General features: G+C 50.9%; 1 protein-coding gene across 2 annotated transcripts in view; it reads left to right on the top strand.

The window, feature by feature from the left end:
• The window catches only part of RPS6KA2 (ribosomal protein S6 kinase A2), a 162594-nt gene that overhangs the window by 126083 nt on the left and 21574 nt on the right, over positions 1-14937 (top strand). For both annotated transcript variants that reach the window (XM_082669034.1, XM_082669035.1), the window contains exons 12-14: positions 2571-2673; positions 9398-9528; positions 10538-10663. In XM_082669034.1, the coding sequence (XP_082525160.1) occupies positions 2571-2673; positions 9398-9528; positions 10538-10663 (360 nt within the window). The remainder of the gene's footprint in view (positions 1-2570; positions 2674-9397; positions 9529-10537; positions 10664-14937) is intronic.

Genomic DNA, 14937 nt, shown 5'->3' with positions numbered 1-14937 from the left:
TCACGGCCAGGGGACAGTCTGATTCCGACGAACTCTTCTCCTTATGGCTGAGGAGTTGGAAGTCAGGGGCTGCGTCTTCTCCCAAGGGGTCAGCCTCCCAGCCAGGACCAGTGAGCTGCAGTCAATGGAGGCAAGTAGAAGGATCGGCCTGGGAGTTGGGGTGGGGAGAGGAACTGAAATGTATGAGCGTCAGCCTTCAGATGCAAAATGTCTCTCATTTCCATGAAATGACAACCAGTTCTGCGTGTGTGTGTGTGTGTGTGTGTGTGGAGATACAGTTGACATATAACATTATGTTAGGTTCACGGTTTGCAAGGCAGAAATAGAGACACAGATGTAGAGAACAAACATGGACATCAAGGGGGGAAAGCGGGTGGTGGGATGAACTGGGAGATTGGGATTGACATATATACACTAGTAGGTATAAAATAGATAACTAATAAGAACCTGCTGTATAAATAAATTAATTAAATTTTAGAAAAAGAGACAGCATGGGCTGTAAAAAACAAAAAACAACCCCCCTCCAAAAAAACTTGGTCATTTGTAAGCTAAACAACAAATAAACTGTTTGAAAAAGAAAAACAAAAAGTAAAAAAATAAATTAAAATTAAAAAACCATTATGTTAGGTTCAGGTGTACAACGTAATGACTTGATCTTTGCATTGTGAAGTGATCACCCCAGTAAGTCTAGTTAAAATCTATCACCGCTCACTTATAAGAGGGTTTTTTCCTGTGAACTTGCAGCACGGTCTTAGGAACTGTAGCCACCAGGCTGTCCCGTGCATCCCCAGGACTTATTTATTTTATAACCGAAAATTTGCACCTTTCGATCCTCTTCCTTACATTGGGCCCGTTTCAGCTGCTCCAACCCCCCTCCCCAAACTCTCCCAAGCCCCACCCCACCTCTGGCAGCCACACGTGTGTTTTTATAATGGAAATCTCTCCTGTAAACAGATCCCCCCTCGTCATAGAAGCGGGAGTCCTGCTGCGGTGGAGATTCCCGTCCCTCCCCCTTCTCTGGGAAGTTACAGGAGGACTCGTGAAGGCAGAGGGAGAGGATGTGATTTTTACTGGATCAGGACATATATTTATTTAATAACCCAGCTCAAATATCGCTGGTGGGAGGGGAGAGCCGAGCCCCGCAGGCCAGGCTGGGCAGCATTTGAAGCGGGGTGCCGAGCTCGCCCCTGCTTATTAGACTTCCCCTGACAAGTGCATGCATCAGGGAAGTGCATTCCCACCCTACTGGTGTGTCCGCGTGGAAGGCATCCTCTGTCTATCTGGAAAGGGTTTATAGAGTAACTCAATTCGTAATGACATCTCTTCACCCAGGGCAGGAAATGACCGAATAATGCTCCACTGAGTTAACTCGTTTTTTCTCCTCCGGTGGCTCCCAAGTGCACTGCGCCCCCCCCCGCCCCCCCCCCCAGCTCCACATGGCACCTGCAGCCCCGGCTGCTCTGAGCCCTGGGAGGGAGCCAGCGGCCACCGGTCAGTGCAGCTGTTTGACGGCGCCTTCTGGAAGGCTGTGCTCTGGGCGGGGTCTCCCCTGGGATGGGAAGAGTCTGGAGACCCAGGCCCTCCTCCCGTCTGCCCCTTCGTCTCCCTTGACCCTGGAGGGGGTCTTACCTAATCTTAGCCTATTTCCTCGTCTGGAAACTCGGGTGACAAAATCTGCTTTACTGTGTTATTGAAAGATTGAGAGCGGATCTCCACAAGTCACTGGCTCCATTTCCAGACTCCCCCGACGGGGGGTGGGGAGGGTCCTGAGTCCAGACCTGGTGAAACAGGAGCTCCGAAAAGTGCCTGAGCCTGGTGTTTCCAGCCGGGAAACAGTCCTGGATCAGGACCCCTTCCAGCAGAAGGGGTCCTTGCTGGGCCTGCGAGGCTTGGAACGGTGCACGTGAGGGTGTGGCCTCTGCATCCCACCGAAGGCAGCGCCACACGTGGCCAGTTCTCTGGTTCGTGCTCGTCAGGCCCTTAAAGTGCACAAAAATGTAACTAAACCCAAGAGCCCGACGCAGCCCCTCGACTTGAGCAGAGGGGTCTGGATGCCCAAATTTGGTGGCAGCCGGAGTAGGTGCCCCAGGGAGGTGCACAGGCATTGGGGTGTGGGTGAGGAAGGACCTGGATGGGGTCTGTGTCCCCGCAGAGCAGGGTCCCGGGTGCTGGCTCCGAGGTCGCCGGGGCGGGAAGCACTTGCCAAGGAGCAGGGCTCTTCGCTGTTACCTGGGGGTGGGGCAGGGCGTAGCTGTCCTGTCAGATTTTACTTGAAGAAGAAGATTCTGCTGCCCGAAAGAGGTTGAAAGCCATTGCCCTAAAATCAAGAATACTTAGATGTCCCCAGACCCTTTTCCCTCGAACTGTGGCTTTTATGCCTCTTTGTAAACTATGTAACTGTATTTTGTGTCGTATACAACAGATATCATATTTTATGTGCGTTACTAAACGTGGCAGAGCTCTGGGAGGGGCTGCCGTGTGCTAGCACCTGATTGGCAGGTGGCACAGATGGGTTTCCCGCCCGCATTCTCCCTGCTGGCCCTCAGCGCCCTGTCTTGCTGTCCACGCAGAAGCTGTACAGGAAGGAGATCAAGCCGCCCTTCAAGCCGGCGGTGGGCAGGCCAGAGGACACCTTCCACTTCGACCCCGAGTTCACGGCGAGGACGCCCACAGGTGCGTGCAGGCAGGGAGAGGGGGGCGGGCCTGTGTGTCTTTCCCATGGCGGGTCCTCCAACCTGGCCAGGTAGGGACAGGCATCCAGGAGCCAGAGAGCGCCGTGTTCAAGGGCGCTTCCATGGGATACAGTCCTCAGTCCTCTTGTTCCTCTGCTCGTAGTAAAGGCTTACATGATAGAACTGCTTATCAGTTAGCCCCCGGGTAACACCCAGCTGGGAAATTTCCCAGGTGTTCTGTATCCCCCGCCCACCTCATGCTGCCTCTTGGCCTAAGTTGTCAATCCAGTGTCCACCTGTCAGAGGGACACACCCCGGCAAGCTCGAGAAAAGAACCTCAAGACAATGAAAATCTCTTGTTTAATTAGGGAGGTTTTATGGGAAGAGGGAGCCTGTCTGTTAATGTGTGGACTACTGTTCTTATTCGTACAAAAAAACAAACACCTGTTTGAAAAGTTGCATCAGCTACTGTGTCTCGGCACGGCAGATGGACTTGTGTACTTAGCCTCTATGATACGTCTTAAATTACTCCTAAGGTCTACCAAATTCAATCAGAACTGGTCAGCTCCCTTTAAAATTTGTCATTTTGTGATATGGATAAATTAATACTACCTTTTTTAGATACGGTAATTGTCCTAGTCTACCCAGGCGGCCATAACAAAATACCACAGACTGGACGGCTTCAACTAGAGAAATTTATCTTGGTTTCCCGTGAGAGCTCTCTTCTGGGCTTGCAGACGGCCTCCTTCTCTTTGTGTCTTCACATGGCCTTACTTTGTGCTCGAGGAGAAGGAGAGAGAAGTCCCTGGTGTCCCTTCTTCTTATAAAGACATCAGTCTTGCTGAATCAGAGTCCCACCCTCATCACCTCATTTAACCTTAACTACCCTCCGCAAGACTCCTTCTCCAAATACTGCCACATTGGGCTTCAACACGTGAATTTTGTGGGGCACGGTTCAGTTCATCCCAGTGAAGGTATGGTGATTTTGTCTAAAAAACAAATTAACATGCCCCTTCTGGAGATATGGGTGGGAAAAGTTCAGCCAGTTGGTAGCTCTTGGGGCTGTGTGATGTGCCCATGGGGGGTTCCCATGCTTTTCTCACTGTTATTGCATCTAAAATTTTCTGTGATTAAAAAAGGATCATGAAACAAATAGATGGTCAGATAGAAGACATCAAGTAGATAAAGTTGCAACAGAGAGTCCACTGGGCCCCCTCTGGTTTAAGCTGTTGGTGAGAGCCTGTGTCCCACACGCCGGGGGCGGGCACATTAGGGGTGTGAGCTCTGTGCAAACACAGAGGGTTGGGGGCATCCATGGGGCCGCTGGTGGTCCCAGGGCATCTCCTGACCCACACAGCAGGGGCTCCAGGACCGAGAAAGAAGCAAATTCTGGGGGCTATCAGTGAGGGAGTCGGGACGCAGACGCTCACTCATTTCTTTCGGGTCCTCCTGCAGCCCCCAGATAAAACTAAGACTGTCCTCAGGGACAGAGCTAGGGTGATGCCTGCTGTCACAGTCTGGGGTGATCGCTGCTGCTAGATGTACCGTGGCTGCTGAGGAGGTGGAGATCTAGGTCTGTCCTCTCTAGTAGAGACGGTCCAGTGTTTCTCCAGTTCTCAACGGCCTCAGAAGGTTCTTGGGTGTTGGGGTCAGTCCTTCCTGTTGACAAAATTGACCACTTCACAGAATCATTACTTTTTAGCTTCAGAGTTTGGAAAGAGGGGGAAGGATTGGGGGTTCCATCCCGGGTGTGCCCGCAGCTCTCCTGAGCAGGTCGCTTTCTTTCTCCTCCTGTGGTTTGCCTGAACGTAAAGGAACACAAACGATTAACCCTGACAAAGGACACTGCCTGTGACCACCACCCACACCACCTCCCGGTCCTTAATGAAATGTGCACTGTTTCACCGAGGGTTTCCGTCATTCGGACTCTGCGCTTAAAATACTGAAATAAAGACCATGTTTGTGCTGCCTAGCAAGAAAATGCTCATACAGCCAACTCGAAATTATTCGCCTTTACCTGCTTTCTGTGTTATCCGTGAAGAATTTAAACTCCGACCTAGTCGGCCTGTGAGATTAGCAGGCTTTTTTTTTAGCACCTCATGAACGTTTTGTGCACAGAGAATTCAAATTTATTTTATTATTAGCCGAAGGAAAACGTCATTAGACACCATGCATTTTAATGACGTCCAGAAATGGCTTTTTTACTCCTTACTATTTGGATTTCTCCAATCAGTTGTACTTAAAGTCAACTTATTGCAGGACACATTTTGCCTTTGAGGAGGTAGTCATTCTCTCTCTATATTTATAAGAGAGTAGAATTTTCTAAGCACATGAGCTGAGCGCACGGCTCTTAAAGGGCAGCAGAGGTGACGTGATTCTGAAACAGCGGGTAATCCACATCCTGCGTGAGACTCGGATGCTGCCTGTCGGAATTCTTTGTAGTGGCCTTAAAGTCTTTCCTTTTTAACTTCAACCGATGCTGAAGCTGGTGGATGTTCCCTGAAGACACACCAGCTGCCCATCAGAGCCTGCTGACCGATGGGAGATGCCACTCTAAGATTTAAAGACCCAGAAACGTATTGCACAAGTCAGAAATCACTCCTAGGATCAACGAAGGTTGACTGTACTCAGCTTTAAATTTCCTTTCATCCAACTCACATCTTTGCTCTTCTCTTAGTACCGAGCTAAGAATCGGCGTTCCCTAGCCACTTATAAAGCGTGTTAAATGCCGTTGATGCCACCTACCACGTGGTCACCATCTAGCTACACGGACCCAGTGTTGGCTGTGACAACCTCTCGTGAAGTACATGTGAACCTCAGCTGATCTCTTGGTCTGAGCAGGGAGAGGCAGCCCGGGCACAGCAGGCATGGCCCTGGGCTTCACGCCTCCTTGATGGTTGAAAGTCCTTCCTTATTTGATCTACAGACTTTCCATTCACTAGGGAAGGTGTATCAGTTCAAGTTCACCGGACAGTACCTCCCCACCACACACACACTCCCAGGTGCTGTAACTGAGCCTCCATGCACTCGGCCCTCAACCTTTGCACAGCTCACGCTAGTTCCTGGGACGGGCTCCAGTTCTTGCATCTAAAACCTGCGCCTCGGGGCTTGACGGTGGCTGAATCGACGCTGCATCCCTGTGCTTGTGCAGACCTAGGGCAGGACGCGGTAGCCTGGGGGACTTTTAAGAGCAGGCAGACCTCAAAGCCAGGGTTCTGTGCAGGGCGAAGCAAGGCAAAGCGCAAAGCCAGCCCGGGAGCAAAGCCCAGCGTCTTCAGAGGACACTTGCTGCCTCTGCTGTCCTGCGGTGCATCATTTCCAGCTTCTAAAAATGACTCAGCCGAGCCTTGTGCTTTTTAATTAAGCTTCTCTGGCCTCGCAGCTTATTTCCAGACACAGTCAGCTCTGATCTCATTAGCTCCGGGGTGACTCCGGAGCTCTTTGCTAGGTAACAGGTACGGGGCTGAGACCCGAGTCTTCTCCCTCGTGGTCCAAGATGCTGAAGGTGCGGTGGGCCAGGCACGTGAAGCCCCCTGTCACCTGGCAAGGTCTTCCTGGAAGAGCCGTGTGGGCCACCGGGTCGGCCGCTTATCTGCAGGGAGAGATCCCACATCACGCAGCTCGTGGTGTAGCTCTCAGGTGTGGAAGGAGCGCCCCAGTCGCCTTTCCCTCAAAATAAAATGCTCAGGAATAAAACCCACATTCTCTGCAACAGCTCACCCTCCAAGCCCCCAGCCACCTGCCCCACCATGGAAGCTTTAGTGTACTGTTTCCACATCAAAGTGAAGTATCAAGACCAGGTAAAAAGGTAGTAGAAAAGCAAACACCCACCCCTATGGCCTTTCCAGTCCCACCCGCCGGAGTTTTCTATATAATATGGATTTAAATGTTACATATGTACGTTGTAACGAACATTTAAATCCACATTATATACTTTATGTATTATTATAGATTTTTATATATAATGCCTAAGTGATAGAATTTATGTTATCATATTGTTATATATTGCTTATGAGTTCATTGTAATGTGTTTTAGTACATATATAGCTGATTTCACCTTGTTATACAGCAGAAACTAACACACCATTGTAAAGCAATTATACTCCAATAAAGATGTAAAAAAAGTTTTTAAAAAATTAAAAAAACATTTTTTCCTACAGTGTGTACGTTCTACAGCTTGTTTTCTCTTTTTTGACTTGACAGACTATTGTGTCAGTTCACACAGCCGTGTCTCATCCCGGGTATCGTAGTCTTAACTAGTGTTACCTGCACGCATGAACGTTGTTGGTCTTGTGCATGGTTTCCTCAGTGGTGAATATTTAGGTTGTCTCCAGTTTTTGTTTGTTTGTTTGTTTGTTTTGCTATTACAAATATTGCTAAGACAAACATTTTCTTTTTTTCTCTTTTTTTAGAGTTTTTAAAGATCACATTTTGTTTGTTTTTAAATTTTATTGACATGTAGTTGATTTACAGTGTTGTGTTAATTTCTGCTGTACAGCAAAGTTACTCAGCTATACATATATATATATTCTTTTTCATGTTCTTTTCCATCATGGTTTATCACAGGATATTGAATATAGTTCCCTGTGCTATACAGTAGGACCTTGTTGTTTATCCATTCTACGTACTATAGTTTGCATCTGCCGACCCCAAACTCCCAGTAATTCTGTTCCCCACCCCGCCTTCCCCTTGGCAACCACAAGTCTGTTCTCTATGTCTGTGAGTCTGTTTCTGTTGTGTAGATAGGTTCATTCGTGTCGTATTTTAGATTCCACATACAGGTGATATCATATGGTATTTGTCTTTCTCTTTCTGACTTACTTTGCTTAGTATAATAATCTCTAGGTCCACCGTGTAGCTGCGAATGGCACTATTTTATTCTTTTTAAAGGCTGAGTAATATGCCATCGTATCAGTATATATCTACACCAAGACAAACATTTTCTACATTTATTTCTAAGCATTTTTGAAAGTAATTCTGTCAGATAAATTCATAAAAGTCTAGTTGCTCTTCAAAAGACAGGTGTATTTTATACTTTGGTAGATAACTCCACTTCTACCTTGCAAAGATTATGCCAGCTTAGGCTCCCACCTACCACCGCAGTGTCCAGCCCCAGCCAAACCTACATGCAACTGGTTACCTTACATTTTGCTAATTTGTTAGGCAAACTGTTACCCCGGTTAAATGTGTACGTGCCCCCATTAGAGGGACTGAGCACCTTCTCAGGTGGGAGAGCAGTCGGTATCTGAGTCCTGCCCCCATTTTTCTTCTGGGCGTGTTCCTTTTTTCTCATTGATCTCTGGGAGCTCTTTGCATAGTAGAGAGTTTGGTCCCTTGTCTGTTGTATATGATGCAAATATTTTCTCTCCACCAATCTGTTATCCTTTTGTTTTCCTTAATGATAAACTTGAACTGGGACCCACCTCAACAGCAGTCAGGCCTTCAAACAAATGGACAGAGCTTAGAGGGGTCACGATTGAAGGGCTCCCTGAGGCTCCCTGGGAGCAGAGCACCCTGCGTGCTGCCCTCGAGCTCCTCAGGCCTGGGGCGGGGGGACAGAAGAGTCACCAATGCCCAGGCCTGTGTCCCTGTGCCCGGTTCCTGCTGACCTGAGAAACTCAGAGGGTGGCCTCCTCTGCCCTGGCCCAGGAGTGACGGCTCACCCCGAGGTTGCTGGTGGCTCTGGGCTCGGTCTGGAGTGCGCAGGGCAGAGGGTTGCCACTGAGAATGAATATCTAGTAAGTGATGATCAACGATTACCCTCAAGGTTTTGTTCTGGGTATTTTTGCCGGGTATCAAACCACTGGCACCGCCCAGAATAAAGTGTGGCTTCATATGGTTCAGCCTGTCTGATCTCCGTTTCACCCCATTCTCCAACACACACACTCACCACATACACACACCTCACACCTGACACACACGTGTGCACACACCTGACACACCGAACACACACGTGCACAACCTGACACACACCTGACACATACACACATCTGACACACATACACCTCACACCTGACACACATCTGACACACACCTCACACCTGACACACACACACCTCACACCTGACAAACACACACGTGCGCACGCACCCGACACACACACACCGAACACACGCATGCACAACCTGACACACACCTCACACCTGACACATACACTTGACACATGCACACACACGCACACATCACACAGATGCACATGTGCGCACACACCTGGCACACACACCTCACACCTGACACATGCACACACACATCACATAGATGCACACACGCACACACCTGGCACACACACACCTCACACCTTACACACACATGCACACACATCACACAGATGCACATGTGCACACACACCAAACACACCACGCACACCTCACACACACCTGACACACACACCGAACACACACGTGCACAACCTGACACATACACACCTCATACCTGACACATACATCCGACACACACACATGCACACATACCTGACACACATACACACACATGCACATACCTCACACCTGACACATGCACACACACCACACGCACCAAACACACACCACGCACACATGCACACACCTAACACACCTGCACACCTCACACACCTGACACACACACATCACAGAGATGCACATGTGCGTGTGCACACATGCACACACACACCACACAGGCACACATCACACACCCACAGGGTTACCTCACCACGTCGTGGCTGTTGACTCTGTGGTTGTTACCTGCAGACTCACCTGGCGTCCCCCCCAGTGCCAACGCTCACCATCTGTTTAGAGGATTCAGTTTTGTGGCCTCCAGCTTGGCGCAGGAGCCCTCGCAGCAGGATCTGCACAAAGCCGCGGTTCACCCCATCGTGCAGGTAATCAGCCCCCCGTGGTGCAGGGCATCCCGTACAGCCCGGCTCCGCTCGCCCCCAGCGGGTTGGGGCAAGGAGGTGACCGCACGGAGGTGACCCGTGGACTGAGAGCTGTCTCAGCCGAGTTGGGGTGCACTTCCTTCACGAACTCCTCCCCCCGCCTCCCCGGGGTCATTGAGATGGTGATCTGAGCCGTGCTTCACGTTCGTCCTCAAGACAGAAAGAGTCCTGAGAAGGATGTCATCGCGGTGTGGCTGTGGCTGGAGCCCCAGCAGGGCTCACGCTTGGGGGTCTCTGCTGTGCAGAGTCGAGCCAGCACCGCGAGAGAGTGGCTGGGTTTGTGGGCACCAATCCCCATCGCGAAATGTAGTCTTCGGGGCTCAGTGAAGGTGCTGTTTTTATAAGGAGTTTCCCACTGTATTAATACGAGCAGAGGTAGAGAATTTTAGAAGGGATCATGACCACGTTTCCTTGAAGAGCCGAGGCAGGGCACAGCAGATGGCGTTGGGCTTCCATGCTTCTCTCCCCAAGGGCCTCTGGGGAGACACGGCGTGTCTAGAGTGGACACTTGCTGTGGCAGCGTCCACTGTAATGAGTGACGCTCTCTGCGCCCTTAGTCAGTAGGGTGAGGGTGGCGAGGGGGCGTCAGGGGGTCAGATTCCCAATCAGACGTCAGCGTCCGGACACCGCTCTGGACACCAGCGTCAGAGCTGCACCCGGTCTCAGGGACGTCTGACCTCTCACCCCTCTCGGACCTTTGTGGGGAAGCAGGCAGGTCAGCGACACAGGGTGCTGGGTGTCTGAGAACAGGGTCCTGACCCGACAGATGGGGAAGCTGGGCTGAGATCTGGAACCACGGCCAGCTAGCTCCGTGACTGTGGTCCGAGGACGCCACCACCTCCTGGCCTCCGTGTCCCCACGTGCAAGGGCTGAAGCCTCCTTTGCACCACGTTCGGTGCCCTTGCACGAGAGGCCCCTGATCGCGCTCTCTGCCCGCCCGCTCTCTCTGCAGCAGTTACACGGGAACAACACCCGCTTCACCGATGGCTATGAGGTCAAGGAGGACATCGGGGTGGGCGCCTACTCCGTATGCAAGCGCTGTGTGCACATGGCCACAGACGCCGAGTACGCCGTGAAGGTAAGAGTGGGGCACGCGGCGGCCGCGTCTGCGGCTGCCCGGGCCCCAGGCCCCGGCGGGCACGCCCAGCCTCGCAGACACTCTCCCTAGGCCTCTTCTAAGCTCTGATGCGGGGCCGTTCCATTGACTTTGATATTAGGTCACCTGTTAAAAAACTATTTTGCAAATCATGAATATGTTCTGCTCCAGCCGACGTGTAGGTACTGACCACCTTTAGTAACTTGCTACATAAAACACTGGAACAAAAGCTCTGGGCACTCAGCATTTTGGAAAATATAGAGTTGGGGGCCAGGCAGAACATTTGGGGAAGGAGGGAGGGGGGGAAGGAGGAAAGGAGAAGGGAAAGGAAGCTACAGTCACCAAAACTTAAATCAAAGAAATAAATAGAATCAAATCTTTTGTAATATTTGCAAAACCTTAAGGAGAGAGCTGGTAGTTTTACCCTGAATCATCAAGAACAGAAAACAATAACAGGGAACTTCTCTGGTGGCCCAGTGGGTAAGACTCTGCGCTCCCAATGCAGGGGGCCGAGGTTTGATCCCTGGTCGGGGAACTAGATCCCACATGCGTGCCGCAACGAAGAAGCCCGCATGCCAAAACTAAAGGATCCCACATGCCGCAACTAAGACCTAGTGCAGCCTAAATAAATAAGTAAATACATAGGAAAAGAATAACAACTACAGCCCAGTTTGGCACTCTCTCCATCCTGCCTTTGGCTTCTATAATCGTTGCTAAATTAAATATTTGATCTGGAAATCCAAGTTACCAGTTTCTCGCGTTTCCTGGTGTGTGACAGCTGGAGCATTCTGCTAAAGGCATCATCTAATTTTTGTAAAAGGCATAAATTGTACATTCTTCCTCCAAGGGAGCGAGAGCTGGTCTGTCCACCACTCACCCGCTCAGCTGACCTGGAGGCGCTTGAGGACCCAGGTCCAGCCGGTGTCATGGTGACCAGACCATCCTGGCTTATCCCAAACTCATCTGGAGCACATGACACTACCCTGCTCTTCAAAGAACTTTTGGGGACAGATGGAGCCAGGCAGCCGTGTAAGAGGAGTCATTCCGTCCGTGTGATTTTCCTAAGCTCTGAGAAAATTGTTCAAAACAGTGACGACGAAGCGATGGCCTCGTTCCACCTCACCCATGGCTCACGGCCGCTCTGTGGAAGCAGATACACCCTCATATCTGCTGGGATGTCTGCACAGTGCTTCTGGCCCTGAGGAAATGCTCTGCCCTGTCCAAAAAGTCACCAGCCCCAAAAAACGCAGGCCCGTTGGTTTACTTTGGGGATGGGAATTTGCGGCTTTTTGGCAAGTTTATCTTGAATTCCTCAAACAAAAAAGAATGTTTACATTGGAGGAAGGCTCGATGTGTGGGTCCTTCGGGTCCATGGTCATCAGCCTGCCCAGTGTCTTGAACATGCTGAGGAGTGGGTGACGGGAGGAAAGGTCGCACGATGTAAAATTCCTGGGAGAGGGGGCTTGAGACTGCACGGGAGCCACTGGCGTGTGGGCCTGATGTAGTTCGGGATTTGGATCGTTGAGGACTTTTATTTTTCCCCATCCTTGGGAGAGTTTGTAGGGGAGCTCGGGTGATGCCGTTCCCGTATCCAGACGAGCCAGTGATGGAGAGGAGACCCTAGTCCTACCTCAGACGAGAGAATTTCATTTTTACTTTAAATATATTTCACATACTTCGTAAGCGTGCACAGGCATCTTAAAATTCTTTCTGCATGTGTCATTTCTCGCAGAATTTCTTTAGACAGTTTATCAGGTGACCAGCAGCGGTCCTAGAAACAATGGCGGCTTCCATTGAGTGCAAAGAAACCCGTCTAGCGTTTGGCAAGCTCGCTGACCCTGATGCCTTTCTAGAAAACAGCCTGATGCTGGGACGTGTCTGAAAATAAATCCCCAGACAAAGGCAATAGTGTCTTATGTCTCCATACCCAGCTCTCACAAAAAGACACCATCTGAATCAGCTTTGTCAACAAGTGGCTTATAGCTCGATCCCCAGAGATCAGACCCCGCGATGGGAATTTCTGGGGAATTTCAACCCCGGCCTCTCTGGCAGCAAAGCCAGGATCTGAGGCTGCAACTGATGGAGAAAGAAAGAGCCAGGCGTCCTGTTTCTGTTTTACAAGCCTTGAAGTTCCCGGGGTGAACTGGGCAGGTGGACGTTACAAGGCTTTCCCTCATCCTCTCCGAGACTCTGGTGGGTCATAATTCATTGTCTGGAAGATGCTTGAACTACCCGAGCACAGGAAGAAGCAGAGACTTTCCAGTGAGATGAGTGCCCCGGGACCCAGGGCTGTTTCGGGGCACGTTTTAAGCCACGCGCTGCAGGTCGGTTCCTCCATCCGAGGGCAGATTTCCTTCAAAGATGGAAGAGCTGGCAGGAGTGCCATGGCAAAGAGTGTTTAGAATGAGCCCGTTTGCTACCCAAACTGCTGTAACCCGCCTAGGGTCACCGTTCTGTTCCCTTTCCAGCGTTTTCCGGGTAGAACGTAGCTGAAATGTATTCGGGCTTTTTTCTGCTGTGTATCTGGATGGGCAGCAGTACCCCACTTACTGCTGGAGGAACTAAGAAACTGCACGGCTCAGTGTGTTCTCGAGTATGACATGGAAGCAAGGGTGCCATTCAGTGACTTGGACCTGCAAAAGCCCCGTTGAGATTCAGCCGCTAGAGTTTAGCATCACCTTTCTGGGACACCACAGTTTGCAAACCCAGCTCTGCAGATTCTTGGATGGAAAATGGTGTCCGTTTCATTTTGAGAGACAGTCCCGTCGGGGCCTCCATCCAGCTACGGGGAGGGTTCGGGAACTTCCCCACTGAGTACAGAGCACCAGGAAGAGAGCAGGTCCCCAGGGGACTGTAGCCCTGTGGCCCGAGTACACGGGCTTTGCCTGAGGCCGTCGTATCGAGGTGATTCTGCCCCCCACCCCGGGGACGCTGGCAGTGTCTGGATACCTCTGACTGTCACACCTGGGGCGGGAGTCGCTCCTGGTATGTGGTGTATAGAGGCCAGGGTGCTGCCCTGCCTCCTGCATAGGACACCCGCCCACACACCCCAGAGACTCACCCAGCCAAAATGTCTGGGTGCCGAGGTTGGGAACCCCAGCCGAAAGCATAGAGTTAAAGGTGTGTCTTATGTAGATACGTTCCAGCAGCTGGTGTCCGGAGACGAGGGAGGGTTTTCCCTCTGCTGAGCCTCTGCTCACTGTTCTGGCAGCAGGAAGGCGATAGACCAAGAGCACAGCGGCTCCCACCCTCTGCAGGGGCAGGAACCAAGTGCGGTCCTGAGGGGACGGCAGTGCCAGCCCGTAACGGTCAGCCTCCAAACTCAAGAGTGGGATACAGCGGGTCTCACATCCTTGTGTCTTGCTTTAAGTTTATGTCTGTATTATAAGTACCTAATTTTGCACAATAATTATTCTGTCATCATATTAACCGCATTTGAGTTAAACTTAACCGATATACGTAAAGCAACCTGCCCCAGTGTACCCCAGGCAACAAGCAACCTGCCCCAGTGTACCCCAGGCAACAAGCAACCTGCCCCAGCGTACCCCAGGCAACAAGCAACCTGCCCCAGCGTACCCCAGGCAACAAGCAACCTGCCCCAGTGTACCCCAGGCAACAAGCAACCTGCCCCAGCGTACCCCAGGCAACAAGCAACCTACCCCAGTGTACCCCAGGCAACAAGATCGCTGGTTTTGCATTTGCTCTCAGCTGCATACTTGTGCGCAGGCCCTAAATTAGTGAGACCAATTCTAGCTCCCACTTAACAAAACCTTTAGAGCAGTGCCTACATGGAATAGCGACTCAGTAAGTGTGGGTTCACTCAGAGCCTGGGTCCCTAGGCTTGGTCCCTCCCTTCTGCTGTGGCAAAACACCATCAGGCTGCCCGGGATCCTCCACCAGGAGAATCTGGCCTCAGAGGACAGGGTGCTGATGCCCTCCACCTGCTGGGGGTGTCCTCCCAGTGCACCTGCCTTGGGCTAGGATGGCTGAGTGAGAAAAACCGTGACATCCTCTCAGACACATCCCAGTGAACAGACGTGCCCTACTTTCTAAGATCTTGGAGCTATTTCTTTTTTTTTTTTTAAATTTTTTTTACATCTTTATTGGAGTATAACTGCTTTACAGTGGTGTGTCGGTTTCTGCTTTATAACAAAGTGAATCAGTTATACATATGTTCCCATATCTCTTCCCTCTTGCGTCTCCCTCCCTCCCACCCTCCCTACTCCACCCCTCTAGGTGGTCACAGAGCACCGAGC

This window comes from Grampus griseus, assembly GCF_964374135.1.
Source record: "Grampus griseus genome assembly, chromosome: 13".
Lineage (NCBI taxonomy): Eukaryota > Metazoa > Chordata > Mammalia > Artiodactyla > Delphinidae > Grampus > Grampus griseus.
Note: the sequence above shows the minus strand (reverse complement) of the source record. Positions and strands in the feature narration are given on the sequence as shown.